This window comes from Sphaerodactylus townsendi, linkage group LG08 (genome assembly GCF_021028975.2).
Source record: "Sphaerodactylus townsendi isolate TG3544 linkage group LG08, MPM_Stown_v2.3, whole genome shotgun sequence".
NCBI lineage: Eukaryota > Metazoa > Chordata > Lepidosauria > Squamata > Sphaerodactylidae > Sphaerodactylus > Sphaerodactylus townsendi.
The window spans coordinates 107624680-107640294 of NC_059432.1; the positions used below are offsets into that span (position 1 = coordinate 107624680).

Below are 15615 nucleotides of genomic sequence, written 5' to 3' on the forward strand. Positions count from 1 at the left end.
GGGGGTGGGGGGGGGGGGGGGTGGGGGGGGGGGGGGGTGGGGGGGGGGGGGGGTGGGGGGGGGGGGGGGTGGGGGGGGGGGGGGGTGGGGGGGGGGGGGGGTGGGGGGGGGGGGGGGTGGGGGGGGGGGGGGGTGGGGGGGGGGGGGGGTGGGGGGGGGGGGGGGTGGGGGGGGGGGGGGGTGGGGGGGGGGGGGGGTGGGGGGGGGGGGGGGTGGGGGGGGGGGGGGGTGGGGGGGGGGGGGGGTGGGGGGGGGGGGGGGTGGGGGGGGGGGGGGGTGGGGGGGGGGGGGGGTGGGGGGGGGGGGGGGTGGGGGGGGGGGGGGGTGGGGGGGGGGGGGGGTGGGGGGGGGGGGGGGTGGGGGGGGGGGGGGGTGGGGGGGGGGGGGGGTGGGGGGGGGGGGGGGTGGGGGGGGGGGGGGGTGGGGGGGGGGGGGGGTGGGGGGGGGGGGGGGTGGGGGGGGGGGGGGGTGGGGGGGGGGGGGGGTGGGGGGGGGGGGGGGTGGGGGGGGGGGGGGGTGGGGGGGGGGGGGGGTGGGGGGGGGGGGGGGTGGGGGGGGGGGGGGGTGGGGGGGGGGGGGGGTGGGGGGGGGGGGGGGTGGGGGGGGGGGGGGGTGGGGGGGGGGGGGGGTGGGGGGGGGGGGGGGTGGGGGGGGGGGGGGGTGGGGGGGGGGGGGGGTGGGGGGGGGGGGGGGTGGGGGGGGGGGGGGGTGGGGGGGGGGGGGGGTGGGGGGGGGGGGGGGTGGGGGGGGGGGGGGGTGGGGGGGGGGGGGGGTGGGGGGGGGGGGGGGTGGGGGGGGGGGGGGGTGGGGGGGGGGGGGGGTGGGGGGGGGGGGGGGTGGGGGGGGGGGGGGGTGGGGGGGGGGGGGGGTGGGGGGGGGGGGGGGTGGGGGGGGGGGGGGGTGGGGGGGGGGGGGGGTGGGGGGGGGGGGGGGTGGGGGGGGGGGGGGGTGGGGGGGGGGGGGGGTGGGGGGGGGGGGGGGTGGGGGGGGGGGGGGGTGGGGGGGGGGGGGGGTGGGGGGGGGGGGGGGTGGGGGGGGGGGGGGGTGGGGGGGGGGGGGGGTGGGGGGGGGGGGGGGTGGGGGGGGGGGGGGGTGGGGGGGGGGGGGGGTGGGGGGGGGGGGGGGTGGGGGGGGGGGGGGGTGGGGGGGGGGGGGGGTGGGGGGGGGGGGGGGTGGGGGGGGGGGGGGGTGGGGGGGGGGGGGGGTGGGGGGGGGGGGGGGTGGGGGGGGGGGGGGGTGGGGGGGGGGGGGGGTGGGGGGGGGGGGGGGTGGGGGGGGGGGGGGGTGGGGGGGGGGGGGGGTGGGGGGGGGGGGGGGTGGGGGGGGGGGGGGGTGGGGGGGGGGGGGGGTGGGGGGGGGGGGGGGTGGGGGGGGGGGGGGGTGGGGGGGGGGGGGGGTGGGGGGGGGGGGGGGTGGGGGGGGGGGGGGGTGGGGGGGGGGGGGGGTGGGGGGGGGGGGGGGTGGGGGGGGGGGGGGGTGGGGGGGGGGGGGGGTGGGGGGGGGGGGGGGTGGGGGGGGGGGGGGGTGGGGGGGGGGGGGGGTGGGGGGGGGGGGGGGTGGGGGGGGGGGGGGGTGGGGGGGGGGGGGGGTGGGGGGGGGGGGGGGTGGGGGGGGGGGGGGGTGGGGGGGGGGGGGGGTGGGGGGGGGGGGGGGTGGGGGGGGGGGGGGGTGGGGGGGGGGGGGGGTGGGGGGGGGGGGGGGTGGGGGGGGGGGGGGGTGGGGGGGGGGGGGGGTGGGGGGGGGGGGGGGTGGGGGGGGGGGGGGGTGGGGGGGGGGGGGGGTGGGGGGGGGGGGGGGTGGGGGGGGGGGGGGGTGGGGGGGGGGGGGGGTGGGGGGGGGGGGGGGTGGGGGGGGGGGGGGGTGGGGGGGGGGGGGGGTGGGGGGGGGGGGGGGTGGGGGGGGGGGGGGGTGGGGGGGGGGGGGGGTGGGGGGGGGGGGGGGTGGGGGGGGGGGGGGGTGGGGGGGGGGGGGGGTGGGGGGGGGGGGGGGTGGGGGGGGGGGGGGGTGGGGGGGGGGGGGGGTGGGGGGGGGGGGGGGTGGGGGGGGGGGGGGGTGGGGGGGGGGGGGGGTGGGGGGGGGGGGGGGTGGGGGGGGGGGGGGGTGGGGGGGGGGGGGGGTGGGGGGGGGGGGGGGTGGGGGGGGGGGGGGGTGGGGGGGGGGGGGGGTGGGGGGGGGGGGGGGTGGGGGGGGGGGGGGGTGGGGGGGGGGGGGGGTGGGGGGGGGGGGGGGTGGGGGGGGGGGGGGGTGGGGGGGGGGGGGGGTGGGGGGGGGGGGGGGTGGGGGGGGGGGGGGGTGGGGGGGGGGGGGGGTGGGGGGGGGGGGGGGTGGGGGGGGGGGGGGGTGGGGGGGGGGGGGGGTGGGGGGGGGGGGGGGTGGGGGGGGGGGGGGGTGGGGGGGGGGGGGGGTGGGGGGGGGGGGGGGTGGGGGGGGGGGGGGGTGGGGGGGGGGGGGGGTGGGGGGGGGGGGGGGTGGGGGGGGGGGGGGGTGGGGGGGGGGGGGGGTGGGGGGGGGGGGGGGTGGGGGGGGGGGGGGGTGGGGGGGGGGGGGGGTGGGGGGGGGGGGGGGTGGGGGGGGGGGGGGGTGGGGGGGGGGGGGGGTGGGGGGGGGGGGGGGTGGGGGGGGGGGGGGGTGGGGGGGGGGGGGGGTGGGGGGGGGGGGGGGTGGGGGGGGGGGGGGGTGGGGGGGGGGGGGGGTGGGGGGGGGGGGGGGTGGGGGGGGGGGGGGGTGGGGGGGGGGGGGGGTGGGGGGGGGGGGGGGTGGGGGGGGGGGGGGGTGGGGGGGGGGGGGGGTGGGGGGGGGGGGGGGTGGGGGGGGGGGGGGGTGGGGGGGGGGGGGGGTGGGGGGGGGGGGGGGTGGGGGGGGGGGGGGGTGGGGGGGGGGGGGGGTGGGGGGGGGGGGGGGTGGGGGGGGGGGGGGGTGGGGGGGGGGGGGGGTGGGGGGGGGGGGGGGTGGGGGGGGGGGGGGGTGGGGGGGGGGGGGGGTGGGGGGGGGGGGGGGTGGGGGGGGGGGGGGGTGGGGGGGGGGGGGGGTGGGGGGGGGGGGGGGTGGGGGGGGGGGGGGGTGGGGGGGGGGGGGGGTGGGGGGGGGGGGGGGTGGGGGGGGGGGGGGGTGGGGGGGGGGGGGGGTGGGGGGGGGGGGGGGTGGGGGGGGGGGGGGGTGGGGGGGGGGGGGGGTGGGGGGGGGGGGGGGTGGGGGGGGGGGGGGGTGGGGGGGGGGGGGGGTGGGGGGGGGGGGGGGTGGGGGGGGGGGGGGGTGGGGGGGGGGGGGGGTGGGGGGGGGGGGGGGTGGGGGGGGGGGGGGGTGGGGGGGGGGGGGGGTGGGGGGGGGGGGGGGTGGGGGGGGGGGGGGGTGGGGGGGGGGGGGGGTGGGGGGGGGGGGGGGTGGGGGGGGGGGGGGGTGGGGGGGGGGGGGGGTGGGGGGGGGGGGGGGTGGGGGGGGGGGGGGGTGGGGGGGGGGGGGGGTGGGGGGGGGGGGGGGTGGGGGGGGGGGGGGGTGGGGGGGGGGGGGGGTGGGGGGGGGGGGGGGTGGGGGGGGGGGGGGGTGGGGGGGGGGGGGGGTGGGGGGGGGGGGGGGTGGGGGGGGGGGGGGGTGGGGGGGGGGGGGGGTGGGGGGGGGGGGGGGTGGGGGGGGGGGGGGGTGGGGGGGGGGGGGGGTGGGGGGGGGGGGGGGTGGGGGGGGGGGGGGGTGGGGGGGGGGGGGGGTGGGGGGGGGGGGGGGTGGGGGGGGGGGGGGGTGGGGGGGGGGGGGGGTGGGGGGGGGGGGGGGTGGGGGGGGGGGGGGGTGGGGGGGGGGGGGGGTGGGGGGGGGGGGGGGTGGGGGGGGGGGGGGGTGGGGGGGGGGGGGGGTGGGGGGGGGGGGGGGTGGGGGGGGGGGGGGGTGGGGGGGGGGGGGGGTGGGGGGGGGGGGGGGTGGGGGGGGGGGGGGGTGGGGGGGGGGGGGGGTGGGGGGGGGGGGGGGTGGGGGGGGGGGGGGGTGGGGGGGGGGGGGGGTGGGGGGGGGGGGGGGTGGGGGGGGGGGGGGGTGGGGGGGGGGGGGGGTGGGGGGGGGGGGGGGTGGGGGGGGGGGGGGGTGGGGGGGGGGGGGGGTGGGGGGGGGGGGGGGTGGGGGGGGGGGGGGGTGGGGGGGGGGGGGGGTGGGGGGGGGGGGGGGTGGGGGGGGGGGGGGGTGGGGGGGGGGGGGGGTGGGGGGGGGGGGGGGTGGGGGGGGGGGGGGGTGGGGGGGGGGGGGGGTGGGGGGGGGGGGGGGTGGGGGGGGGGGGGGGTGGGGGGGGGGGGGGGTGGGGGGGGGGGGGGGTGGGGGGGGGGGGGGGTGGGGGGGGGGGGGGGTGGGGGGGGGGGGGGGTGGGGGGGGGGGGGGGTGGGGGGGGGGGGGGGTGGGGGGGGGGGGGGGTGGGGGGGGGGGGGGGTGGGGGGGGGGGGGGGTGGGGGGGGGGGGGGGTGGGGGGGGGGGGGGGTGGGGGGGGGGGGGGGTGGGGGGGGGGGGGGGTGGGGGGGGGGGGGGGTGGGGGGGGGGGGGGGTGGGGGGGGGGGGGGGTGGGGGGGGGGGGGGGTGGGGGGGGGGGGGGGTGGGGGGGGGGGGGGGTGGGGGGGGGGGGGGGTGGGGGGGGGGGGGGGTGGGGGGGGGGGGGGGTGGGGGGGGGGGGGGGTGGGGGGGGGGGGGGGTGGGGGGGGGGGGGGGTGGGGGGGGGGGGGGGTGGGGGGGGGGGGGGGTGGGGGGGGGGGGGGGTGGGGGGGGGGGGGGGTGGGGGGGGGGGGGGGTGGGGGGGGGGGGGGGTGGGGGGGGGGGGGGGTGGGGGGGGGGGGGGGTGGGGGGGGGGGGGGGTGGGGGGGGGGGGGGGTGGGGGGGGGGGGGGGTGGGGGGGGGGGGGGGTGGGGGGGGGGGGGGGTGGGGGGGGGGGGGGGTGGGGGGGGGGGGGGGTGGGGGGGGGGGGGGGTGGGGGGGGGGGGGGGTGGGGGGGGGGGGGGGTGGGGGGGGGGGGGGGTGGGGGGGGGGGGGGGTGGGGGGGGGGGGGGGTGGGGGGGGGGGGGGGTGGGGGGGGGGGGGGGTGGGGGGGGGGGGGGGTGGGGGGGGGGGGGGGTGGGGGGGGGGGGGGGTGGGGGGGGGGGGGGGTGGGGGGGGGGGGGGGTGGGGGGGGGGGGGGGTGGGGGGGGGGGGGGGTGGGGGGGGGGGGGGGTGGGGGGGGGGGGGGGTGGGGGGGGGGGGGGGTGGGGGGGGGGGGGGGTGGGGGGGGGGGGGGGTGGGGGGGGGGGGGGGTGGGGGGGGGGGGGGGTGGGGGGGGGGGGGGGTGGGGGGGGGGGGGGGTGGGGGGGGGGGGGGGTGGGGGGGGGGGGGGGTGGGGGGGGGGGGGGGTGGGGGGGGGGGGGGGTGGGGGGGGGGGGGGGTGGGGGGGGGGGGGGGTGGGGGGGGGGGGGGGTGGGGGGGGGGGGGGGTGGGGGGGGGGGGGGGTGGGGGGGGGGGGGGGTGGGGGGGGGGGGGGGTGGGGGGGGGGGGGGGTGGGGGGGGGGGGGGGTGGGGGGGGGGGGGGGTGGGGGGGGGGGGGGGTGGGGGGGGGGGGGGGTGGGGGGGGGGGGGGGTGGGGGGGGGGGGGGGTGGGGGGGGGGGGGGGTGGGGGGGGGGGGGGGTGGGGGGGGGGGGGGGTGGGGGGGGGGGGGGGTGGGGGGGGGGGGGGGTGGGGGGGGGGGGGGGTGGGGGGGGGGGGGGGTGGGGGGGGGGGGGGGTGGGGGGGGGGGGGGGTGGGGGGGGGGGGGGGTGGGGGGGGGGGGGGGTGGGGGGGGGGGGGGGTGGGGGGGGGGGGGGGTGGGGGGGGGGGGGGGTGGGGGGGGGGGGGGGTGGGGGGGGGGGGGGGTGGGGGGGGGGGGGGGTGGGGGGGGGGGGGGGTGGGGGGGGGGGGGGGTGGGGGGGGGGGGGGGTGGGGGGGGGGGGGGGTGGGGGGGGGGGGGGGTGGGGGGGGGGGGGGGTGGGGGGGGGGGGGGGTGGGGGGGGGGGGGGGTGGGGGGGGGGGGGGGTGGGGGGGGGGGGGGGTGGGGGGGGGGGGGGGTGGGGGGGGGGGGGGGTGGGGGGGGGGGGGGGTGGGGGGGGGGGGGGGTGGGGGGGGGGGGGGGTGGGGGGGGGGGGGGGTGGGGGGGGGGGGGGGTGGGGGGGGGGGGGGGTGGGGGGGGGGGGGGGTGGGGGGGGGGGGGGGTGGGGGGGGGGGGGGGTGGGGGGGGGGGGGGGTGGGGGGGGGGGGGGGTGGGGGGGGGGGGGGGTGGGGGGGGGGGGGGGTGGGGGGGGGGGGGGGTGGGGGGGGGGGGGGGTGGGGGGGGGGGGGGGTGGGGGGGGGGGGGGGTGGGGGGGGGGGGGGGTGGGGGGGGGGGGGGGTGGGGGGGGGGGGGGGTGGGGGGGGGGGGGGGTGGGGGGGGGGGGGGGTGGGGGGGGGGGGGGGTGGGGGGGGGGGGGGGTGGGGGGGGGGGGGGGTGGGGGGGGGGGGGGGTGGGGGGGGGGGGGGGTGGGGGGGGGGGGGGGTGGGGGGGGGGGGGGGTGGGGGGGGGGGGGGGTGGGGGGGGGGGGGGGTGGGGGGGGGGGGGGGTGGGGGGGGGGGGGGGTGGGGGGGGGGGGGGGTGGGGGGGGGGGGGGGTGGGGGGGGGGGGGGGTGGGGGGGGGGGGGGGTGGGGGGGGGGGGGGGTGGGGGGGGGGGGGGGTGGGGGGGGGGGGGGGTGGGGGGGGGGGGGGGTGGGGGGGGGGGGGGGTGGGGGGGGGGGGGGGTGGGGGGGGGGGGGGGTGGGGGGGGGGGGGGGTGGGGGGGGGGGGGGGTGGGGGGGGGGGGGGGTGGGGGGGGGGGGGGGTGGGGGGGGGGGGGGGTGGGGGGGGGGGGGGGTGGGGGGGGGGGGGGGTGGGGGGGGGGGGGGGTGGGGGGGGGGGGGGGTGGGGGGGGGGGGGGGTGGGGGGGGGGGGGGGTGGGGGGGGGGGGGGGTGGGGGGGGGGGGGGGTGGGGGGGGGGGGGGGTGGGGGGGGGGGGGGGTGGGGGGGGGGGGGGGTGGGGGGGGGGGGGGGTGGGGGGGGGGGGGGGTGGGGGGGGGGGGGGGTGGGGGGGGGGGGGGGTGGGGGGGGGGGGGGGTGGGGGGGGGGGGGGGTGGGGGGGGGGAGGGGAGGTGGGGGGGGGGTGTGGGGGGGGGGGGGGGTGGGGGGGGGGGGGGGGGGGGGGGGGGGGGGGTGGGGGGGGGGGGGGGGGGGGGGGGGGGGGGGGGGGGGGGGAGGGGGGGGGGGGGGGGGGGGGGGGGGAAAAGGGGGGGGAGGGGGTTGGGGGGGGGCTAATTTAACAAATCCCTGAACATGAAAACCTGACCTTGCACAACTCTTCAGACTTCGCTTCCCTAGAAAGCATTTGCCCTGGGGGAGTCGCACAGTTGGTTCAAGTGACAGGTTATCATGTAACAGGTGATAGATAAGCCACAGTTGGCCTGTCACCTTCCTGGCAGGTGTCCCATGGTTGGGTCATTATCGAGTGCACAGAGAGGCAGTGATCTACCATGACCGATTATAGCAGCTTCCCACGTGGCGGTTTCTGAGCCAGAACTTTAATGATCACCAGAAATCATCTAAAGCGAGAGCTTGCCTACTGACAGACATTCAACAAACAGAGAGCTGAGTTACACACATTCTCTGCAACAAGTCTCCAGATCGTCAAAACGGATCGTTCCAGGCCCATGCTGATGGCTCTAATTGCAGACTCCTTTCAGTTCCAAAAGGCGCAAGAGCAGTGGCGTACTGCTAATGGGGACATGGGCTATCCCATGTCCCTGGCTGCACGCAGCCGAGCCCTGTCCCCCCCCGCCCCCAGCCTCCCTGCAGGTTGGCTTTTGCCCTCTTCAGACCCTGGGGATGGCAGGAGCCGGCCAGCAGGGAGGCTTAGGGGTTGCTACAGCACCAGTCCAAGCCCCATATTCGAGTCCCACCCTCCCCACCCTCTCTGCTGGCTCCCTGGCTCCTGTAAGTGGGGTGGGGGGCATGGGGAGCCAGACAGGGGGGTATGGGGAGGAGAAGAAGAAGAGTTTGGATTTATATCTCCCCTTTCTCTCCTGCAGGAGACTCAAACGGGCTGACAATCTCCTTGCCCTTCCCCCCTCTCAACAAACACCCTGTGAGGTAGGTGGGGCTGAGAGAGCTCCGAGAAGCTGTGACTAGCCCAAGGTCACCCAGTTGGCGTGTGTGGGAGTGTACAGGCTAATCTGAATTCCCCAGATCAGCCTCCACAGCTCAGGCGGCAGAGCTGGGAATCAAACCCAGTTCCTCCAGATTAGATACACGAGCTCTTAACCTCCTATGCCACTGCTGCTCCTGCGCCACTGCTCTTAACCTCCTACGCCACTGCTGCACCCAGGGTCATGACCCGGAGGTCATGCCCCCGGGTGCAGTTTGGTCCTGGTACAGCACTGTGCAAGGGTAGTGGGTGGGCTAGAAGAGAGAGGAGAAGGCCCTTGTCCTTCAACAAAGAATGTCACGTATGGGTTTCGACTCCACACACACACACAAAAACAGAAGCAGTGGTGTAACTAGGGAGGGACAGGAGGGGGCTGAAGCCCTGGGCACCACTTGGGAGGGTCATGTAGGGAGTTGGAGGTGAAGCTTGGGGGGGCGGAGCCAACAGTACAAAGATGGAGCCAGTCAGTCTGACTGATTAGTTCAATACTAGGCTCAGCTTGGCCTGGTCGAGTTTTAAACTGCAGGCTCGAAACTTGCAGCCCAGATAAATGCTGGCTGGTTCAACTGCACGCCTGCCCCCGAACGCCACGTGAAGTTCAGGGGTGGGGCACAGTTGTAAGGCAGGGGTGGCTCACACAATGTTCCCCTATTGACTGGTTCAAGTGGTCCCTGGCCACGAGCCAGCCATTGTGCTTGCCCTAGGGCACAGATGTCAAACTTGCGGCCCTCCAGATGTTATGGACTACAGTTCCCATTATCCCCTGCCAGGGGATGATGGGAACTGTAGTCCACAACATCTGGAGGACCGCAAGTTTGACACCTGTACCCTAGGTGCTTTTTCAGGTAGCTACATCCCTGCACAGAAGAAACCAGTTTGAGTCCAGCGGCACCATCGAGACCCAGCAAGATCTTCAAGGTAGAAATGTGGATGATCATTGCTCTTTGTATCCGATGGAGCTTTGTCTCTTGAAAGGTTGTATCCTTGAAAGCTTGTAGATCTTGAAGGTGCTACTGGAGTCGAATCTTGCTCTTCTATCCTCCAGGTATCTGTTGAAGGGAACCTTAATTCTCGAGGGCTTAGATCCTGAACATCTTGTGAGTCTCTACAGAGCTACTGGCGCTGAATCTAGCTCTTCTACTGCCGACTGACACGGCCATTCTCCTGAAACAGCGGAAATTATAACGTGTACGTTACAATTCCTTCCGTGTTTATTTTAAAGAGTTTTTTTCTCTTTTGCAAACGACGCGTGCAATCCTAAATTGCCCACATCTCCCCCCAATGGAGTTAAAAGCAACTTGAGCGTGACTTTTCCCTGTAGAGAGATGGCAAGGGATAGGAAAGTTGAGATGCTCCCCAAACTCGTTTTCTCTCCCACACCGTCTTTCTTTTAAATAAAGCAATCTGTCATCTTAATAAACCTAATCCTATCAGAGAGCCAGCGTGTTGTGGTGGTTAAGAGCAGATGAAATCTGGAAACCTTACAATGCAGTGGTTGAATACACTTGCAGTTATTTAATCCTCTAGTTCCGTGGTGGCGAACCTTTGGCACTCCAGATGTTGTGGACTACAATTCCCATCAGCCCCTGCCAGCATGGCTCTAGTTTGGAAACAGCCATTCCCCAGGATCCTGAGCCATTTGAAAGTTTATCAAGAGCTGTGAAGATGAGGATTGGTGGCCAGGGTTCGCATTGGCGAAGGCTGCAGGGCTGGAAGGAGGTCTGACAGTGGACCAGAGATGGACCAAAAGGAACAGGAGATCACCCCAGAGGCCCCTGGGATGTCAAAGGAGCCGCCACCACAATCTCCCATCTTCGTCCTTTGCTCAAGGAGCTAAAGGTGGCAGATGTGCTTCACCCTCCCCATTTTGTCCTCACAATAGAAATAGGTGAGGCTGATGGAAAGGGATGGACCAAAGGTCACCTAGGCCCCTTCTGCATTGTAGGAGTCAACCTTAGATCGACTTGAGTCCGACCTGAGTCCTCCACACAGACGTAGCGTCGGACTCGTGTCTGACTCGACTCACCCCCCTTCTCGCCATTGAATTTCTGAGCTCGACTGGCGGGTCGAGTCGACTGGCGGACTCTGCCATCTAGCCAATCACAGCTCAGTATTTCGCCCATGCGCAGAAGGGGAGACTTGTGGCAGCGGCGAAAAGCTTTGGGCATGCGCAGAACGAAGGACTCAGCAACCAATCGGAACGCAGCACAGGGAGGTGGTCCCGCCCTCTGAGCTCGGCTCCGGAGACACGAGTCAGCTGCTGTGCGGAGAAATGGGAGGACTCGAGCTGAGGTACGATTCCGCCGACACGAGTCGAACCTGAGTCGCCTCGTGTGTTCGGAAGGGGCCCTAGGGAACTTCATGGCAAAGTGAGGATTGGAAAGTGAGCTGGTTCACCATCCTAACCCACTACACAGCACTGAATTGACAGTCTTTGGGTGCATAAGAAGCCAGTTTCTCCGGAGGACCATCAACAGGGTATAGAAGCCAAGCCCTTGATAAGAACATCAGAAGAGCCCTGCTGGATCAGACCAGTGGTCCATCTAGTCCACAGTGGCCAACCAGTTCCTCTGGAGGACAAAGATTAAGGCCTTCTCCTGATGTGGCCTCCTGGCACTGGGATTCAGAGATCGACTGCCTCTGAGTGTGGACATTCCCTTTAGCCACCATGGCTAGTAGCCACAGACAGACCACTCCTCCATGAGTCTATCTAATCCCCTAAGCCAGGGGTGGCCAACTTATGGCGCTCCAGATGTTCAGGGACTACAATTCCTATCAACCCCTGCCAGCATGGCCAATTGGCAGGGGCTGATGGGAATTTTAGTCCATGAACATCTGGAGCGCCATAGGTTTATCAAACCTGCCCTAAGCCATCAATGTTTGTGACCATCACTGCGTCACTCTGACCACATAATCCGCATTTTTAATGCGCTATCTGTGTAACGATTTCATTTTATCCATCCTGAATGTGCTGTCCATCAGCTTCTCCGCACGGCCTCGAGTGCTAGTATTTTGGGACAGGGAGAAAAAGCCCGCTCAAGAGCATGCCCCCCAAGTGCCATGCCAATAGAGGCAGAATCTGATGGAAGACATGCCGGGTCGCTTTGGAGCAACGAGTGGTGGTAGGAGGTTGGAAGCTCGTCATCTGTCTGGAGGAACCGGGTTTGTTTCCCAGCTCTGCCGCCTGAGCTGTGGAGGCTTATCTGGGGAATTCAGATTAGCCTGTACACTCCCACACACGCCAGCTGGGTGACCTTGGGCTAGTCACAGCTTCTCGGAGCTCTCTCAACCATATTTCCTGCCTCACAGAGATTGTTTGTTTGTGAGAAGGAAAGGGCACCTAAAGAAGATTGTAAGCTCCTTAAGTCTCCTGCACCGGAGAGAAAGGGGGGATATAAATCCAAACTCCTCCTCCTCATCACTCCTCTGTCATCGCTCCTCCTCTTCTTCTTCTTCTTCTTCTTCTTCTTCTTCTTCTTCTTCTTCTTCTTCTTCTTCTTCTTCTTCTTCTTCTTCTTCTTCAGTAGACAAATCGGCGCCCAGAAAGAACGGGTTCCGGGAAGGCAGGAAGACGGATGAACCGATCTTAATAAAAGAGCGTTTCCATAAAACTCGAACCGCCCTGCCAACGGCCCGCCAATCTGTTCTCAAGCGCCAAGGACCCACCATGCTGTTAAGAAGCCAACGAAATCCATCGGCAGGCTGGGAAATCAGCCAGCCGAGGGCTGCCTGCTGAATTGAGGTTGATGAATTCCAGAACGGCAGCTGCTCAAATTGCTGCCCCAAACAATAAAACAAAAAAAATTCTCCCGGCTCCTTAAAAACGAACATGCTGAGCTATCAGCCCTGATCAGCTAGAAGCCGCCTGGTCAAATGCGCGATTGATTGACATTTGTCACTGGCAGGGGGGGCAAAGACCCTCCCTTCTTCGCAAGTGCAGATGGAGGAGGGGAAATGAAGCAGGGGTCCACCTCTCCCTTCTCACGCCCATTCCAATTTGCATTCCTCCCCTGCAGATGTTGACAGTCAGGTGGGCTCGGGTTCAGATTTAATTTTGCATCTCGTTGACTTCTTCCTATTTTTAGGGAACAGAGCTGTTCGTCTTTTCAGAGAAGATTTCGACCCACGTTTATTTCTGAAATAGCCTCAGAGGAGAAATGGAGGGAATTCAAGTCAGGAGCCCCCCCCCAGCCCCCCCAACTCATGAAAATCTCGTCTCAGCCTGGAACTTCTGTGAAAAAGGAGCCCAGGCTGGGCAAGGCACTTTCTTACATCCCGAGTCTAGGGCTATTTTGACTAGGAAGGAGGATGGAGCAGGGAACCAACCCTAGCTCAGACCTGGGCATTATACGGCCCGCGGGCCACATCCGGCCCGCCGGATGACCCTGACTGGCCCGTATGAGTCACAAATAGTAAAAAATGTTTAACATTTTGTCTACCATTGTTTTGAGAAATTTGTGTGAATAAATTACATTTTTTGGAAGGCAACCTCACTTTTTCATTGCATACCTTTAACATATACTAGTCTGGCCCGCTTGTCAAAACAATGCTATTTACTGCTTTTTTATATAAAGAAATACAATAAATATTATGCAGAATTGAGTTCACCCTTTTGGCCCGGCCCTCCACAATATTTTCTGTTTCTTATGCGGCCCCATGGAAAAAATAATTGCCCACCCCTGCCCTAGCTTGATCTCTGTGGCTCTACAGCGCCACCACTAAAATGGTCAGTGGGGGTATTGCAAGCTTTCCACCTAGTGGGGATCGGGAGCCAATAGGACCCCATCTGGACTTTGATGACTGATCAGCCTGGCCTGGATCTTCACCCTGTGCTGCTTACAGACTACTTGAAACTAAGCAGAACCACCAACCACAGTCAATAGCAAGGAGCTCTTTTGCTCTTTGCAGGAGGTACATAACAGCCTTCTCCCTTCCAGATCCCAAAGCATGGGGCCACTTAATCTGAGGCTGTTTGGCAAGTCATGGAATAAATTCTCTCATGTGAGCCTTGGTAAGCAAATGCAAGGCACTTGAAAGCCCATATAAATTCTGCAGAGCCCTTCCCTGCACCACAGTGAACATTTTGTGAGCAGAGAAACTGATAAGTTTCATCTCTCTGACTCTACAGCGCCATCACTCCAGGTGGTCAGGTGGGGTATTGCGTCTGGGAACTTAGGATCTCATCAGGCTTTCTGCGGTGCCCTAATATTGGAGCCCCTATTATGGTATCACCAAAGAGCCCCACAGCTATTTTTAAAGGTCATTTGCTGATGCACAGCCTTCATAAACAGAGACGCAGACACCGGGCTCCCTGTCACTTACCATGCAAAGAGGAACGTGCGAGGGCTGCAATTTCTTGGATGGTGAGGGCTCGCCGGGACTTGGGTAGCATTTCGACAGTATCCTCAACATTTACCTGCAAAAGAGAACAAAAATGTAGAGTCACGGGAGTGTTGCCACTAGAGCTATGAAGCAGAAGCTTTATCTTGGCCTAGAGTAAAATACAGAAAGCCTCCACAACTCAAGCGGCAGAGCAGGGAATGAAACCTGGTTCCTCCAGATCAGAGTACACCTGCTCTTAACCACTACGCTGCGGCTGCTACAGCACTGCTCTCGTTTCACGAGCATTCGCTCACAATATATTATGCCAGCACTAGCAAACGCCTTGGGAAGATCAGATCAGTCCTATAACTCCCCTCTTCTTTCTGATCTTTCCTTGGAAATAACTCGCAATGGGGCAAAATTGTGGCTGAGAGCGAGTATCATCTGTAAGCAGAAAGTTAATAAGACTGGATTATAATGATACCATCAAACACTGGTTGACCCTTGCATTTTTCTAGGTCCCAACGAAGGTATCTGATTTGACATCAAAATAAATTGACCGACTGACCGACTGATCCCTTCAGGTTAGCAATGTTGGCTCGTTGCCTCTTCCTCTGCCACTCGGCCTCTCCCCTCCTACTTTGGCTCTCCCCTCCTACTTTGGAGTAATGCGGCAGGCGGAGAAACGCTCCCTGCTGATTAAGCGCCTCTGGGGTTCTTTTGTTCAACCTGGACGACCCGCTGAGAAATTTATCAGCCAATCAAGGCAGCCCATTAGCAAATGATTACCTTCACAATGGCTGGCCAGACAGCATCAGTAACAACCCAAATTGCTTCCTAAACAGCAGCCCTATAAAACACCTTTTATTCAAGCCTTCCGATGCAGGTGTTTTCATGTGTATTAATGCATCACACATCCAATTCCGCTTCCAATTTTCTTGTGTGGTGTATTATGCAACAGTTTCCCGCCCCCCCCCCCTTTTAAGAGTCAGGGTCTTGCGGTCTTGCTTAGGTTACGCTGCAGCAGCTATTCCCAGGTGTGATCCCATTAATTTTCAGCATGGGGGGGGGGTTACCTGCTCCAACCTGAGCTGGTCCACCTCTCCTTGGGCAACCTGCCAAACTTAGTGCATGTCACGACCCCAGAGACACCCTCGTTATTTTATTTATTTAAGCCTCAGTTATACCCTTAGATAGAATGGGCTTAATTGATTTTGTACACTATTCTGTAGGAGGGGACCTTAGTTAGACCCTGTCTCTCTAAGAAGCCCTCGAGAGGCAAAGCACTACAGTTTCTTTATTAGCTTGTCGTCCTTTTGTTTCACAGTCTGTTCAGTTCTCAGGTGCCTGGGGAAGGCTGGAGACAGCAACATCTCCGACGTTTAAGATCCATGGTATTTGAGTAATCAAGTCTCAACGGAATTGCAAGGAAACAGAGTCCAAATAGAGGACACAGTCAGACTCTGGTTTGAGAAATTAACCCATGCTGGCCTGAGCTCTGAACATGCTTGTCATGTAAGAGAGACAACCACACCCTCTTCCAGAGGTGGGATCCAGCAGGTTCTCACAGGTTCCCGAGAGTAGGTTACTAATTATTTGTGTGTGCCGTGAGGGGGTTACTAATTGGCGATTTTGTCACGTGATTTTTGCCTGAGTTACACCCCACCTCTCAGCAGTAGCGTGCAGAACTTGAAGCAGTCTAGCAGGAGGTGCATCGGCGTGCGTGGCAGCCTGCGCCTACGTGCATTCGTTTCCCACCCAAGGACCGGCGCAGCAGCTGCATCCTTGCCACAGCCCCGCCCAGGAATGCCCCGCCCCTGTTGTGCCCTGCCCAGCCCCATTGGCGCTACGCCACAGTTTGAATCCCACCACCATGGGAACCTGTTACTAAAAATTTTGGATCCCACCACTGCCCTCTTCCAATTATTATTAGAATCATCTGCTTTTTTTTACACCCTGCATTTCTCCCAAAGGGGAATCCCAAAACACCAGTATCCTCCTCTCCTCCACGTCAGTCCTCCTAAGAGCCCTGCAAGGTAGGCTAGTGCAAGAGCACATGACTGGCTCAAGGCTTTCACGGAACAGTGAGGATTCGATTCCAGGCTTCCCAGATCCCA

General features: G+C 70.7%; 1 protein-coding gene across 1 annotated transcript in view; it reads right to left on the reverse strand.

Moving 5' to 3' along the window:
• The window catches only part of FAM131A (family with sequence similarity 131 member A), a 105132-nt gene that overhangs the window by 20890 nt on the left and 68627 nt on the right, over positions 1-15615 (reverse strand). Inside the window, exons 2-3 of the mRNA XM_048506945.1 lie at positions 13493-13592; positions 8353-8430 (exon numbers count right to left, since the gene is read on the reverse strand). Of these exons, the coding sequence (XP_048362902.1) occupies positions 8353-8430; positions 13493-13592 (178 nt within the window). The remainder of the gene's footprint in view (positions 1-8352; positions 8431-13492; positions 13593-15615) is intronic.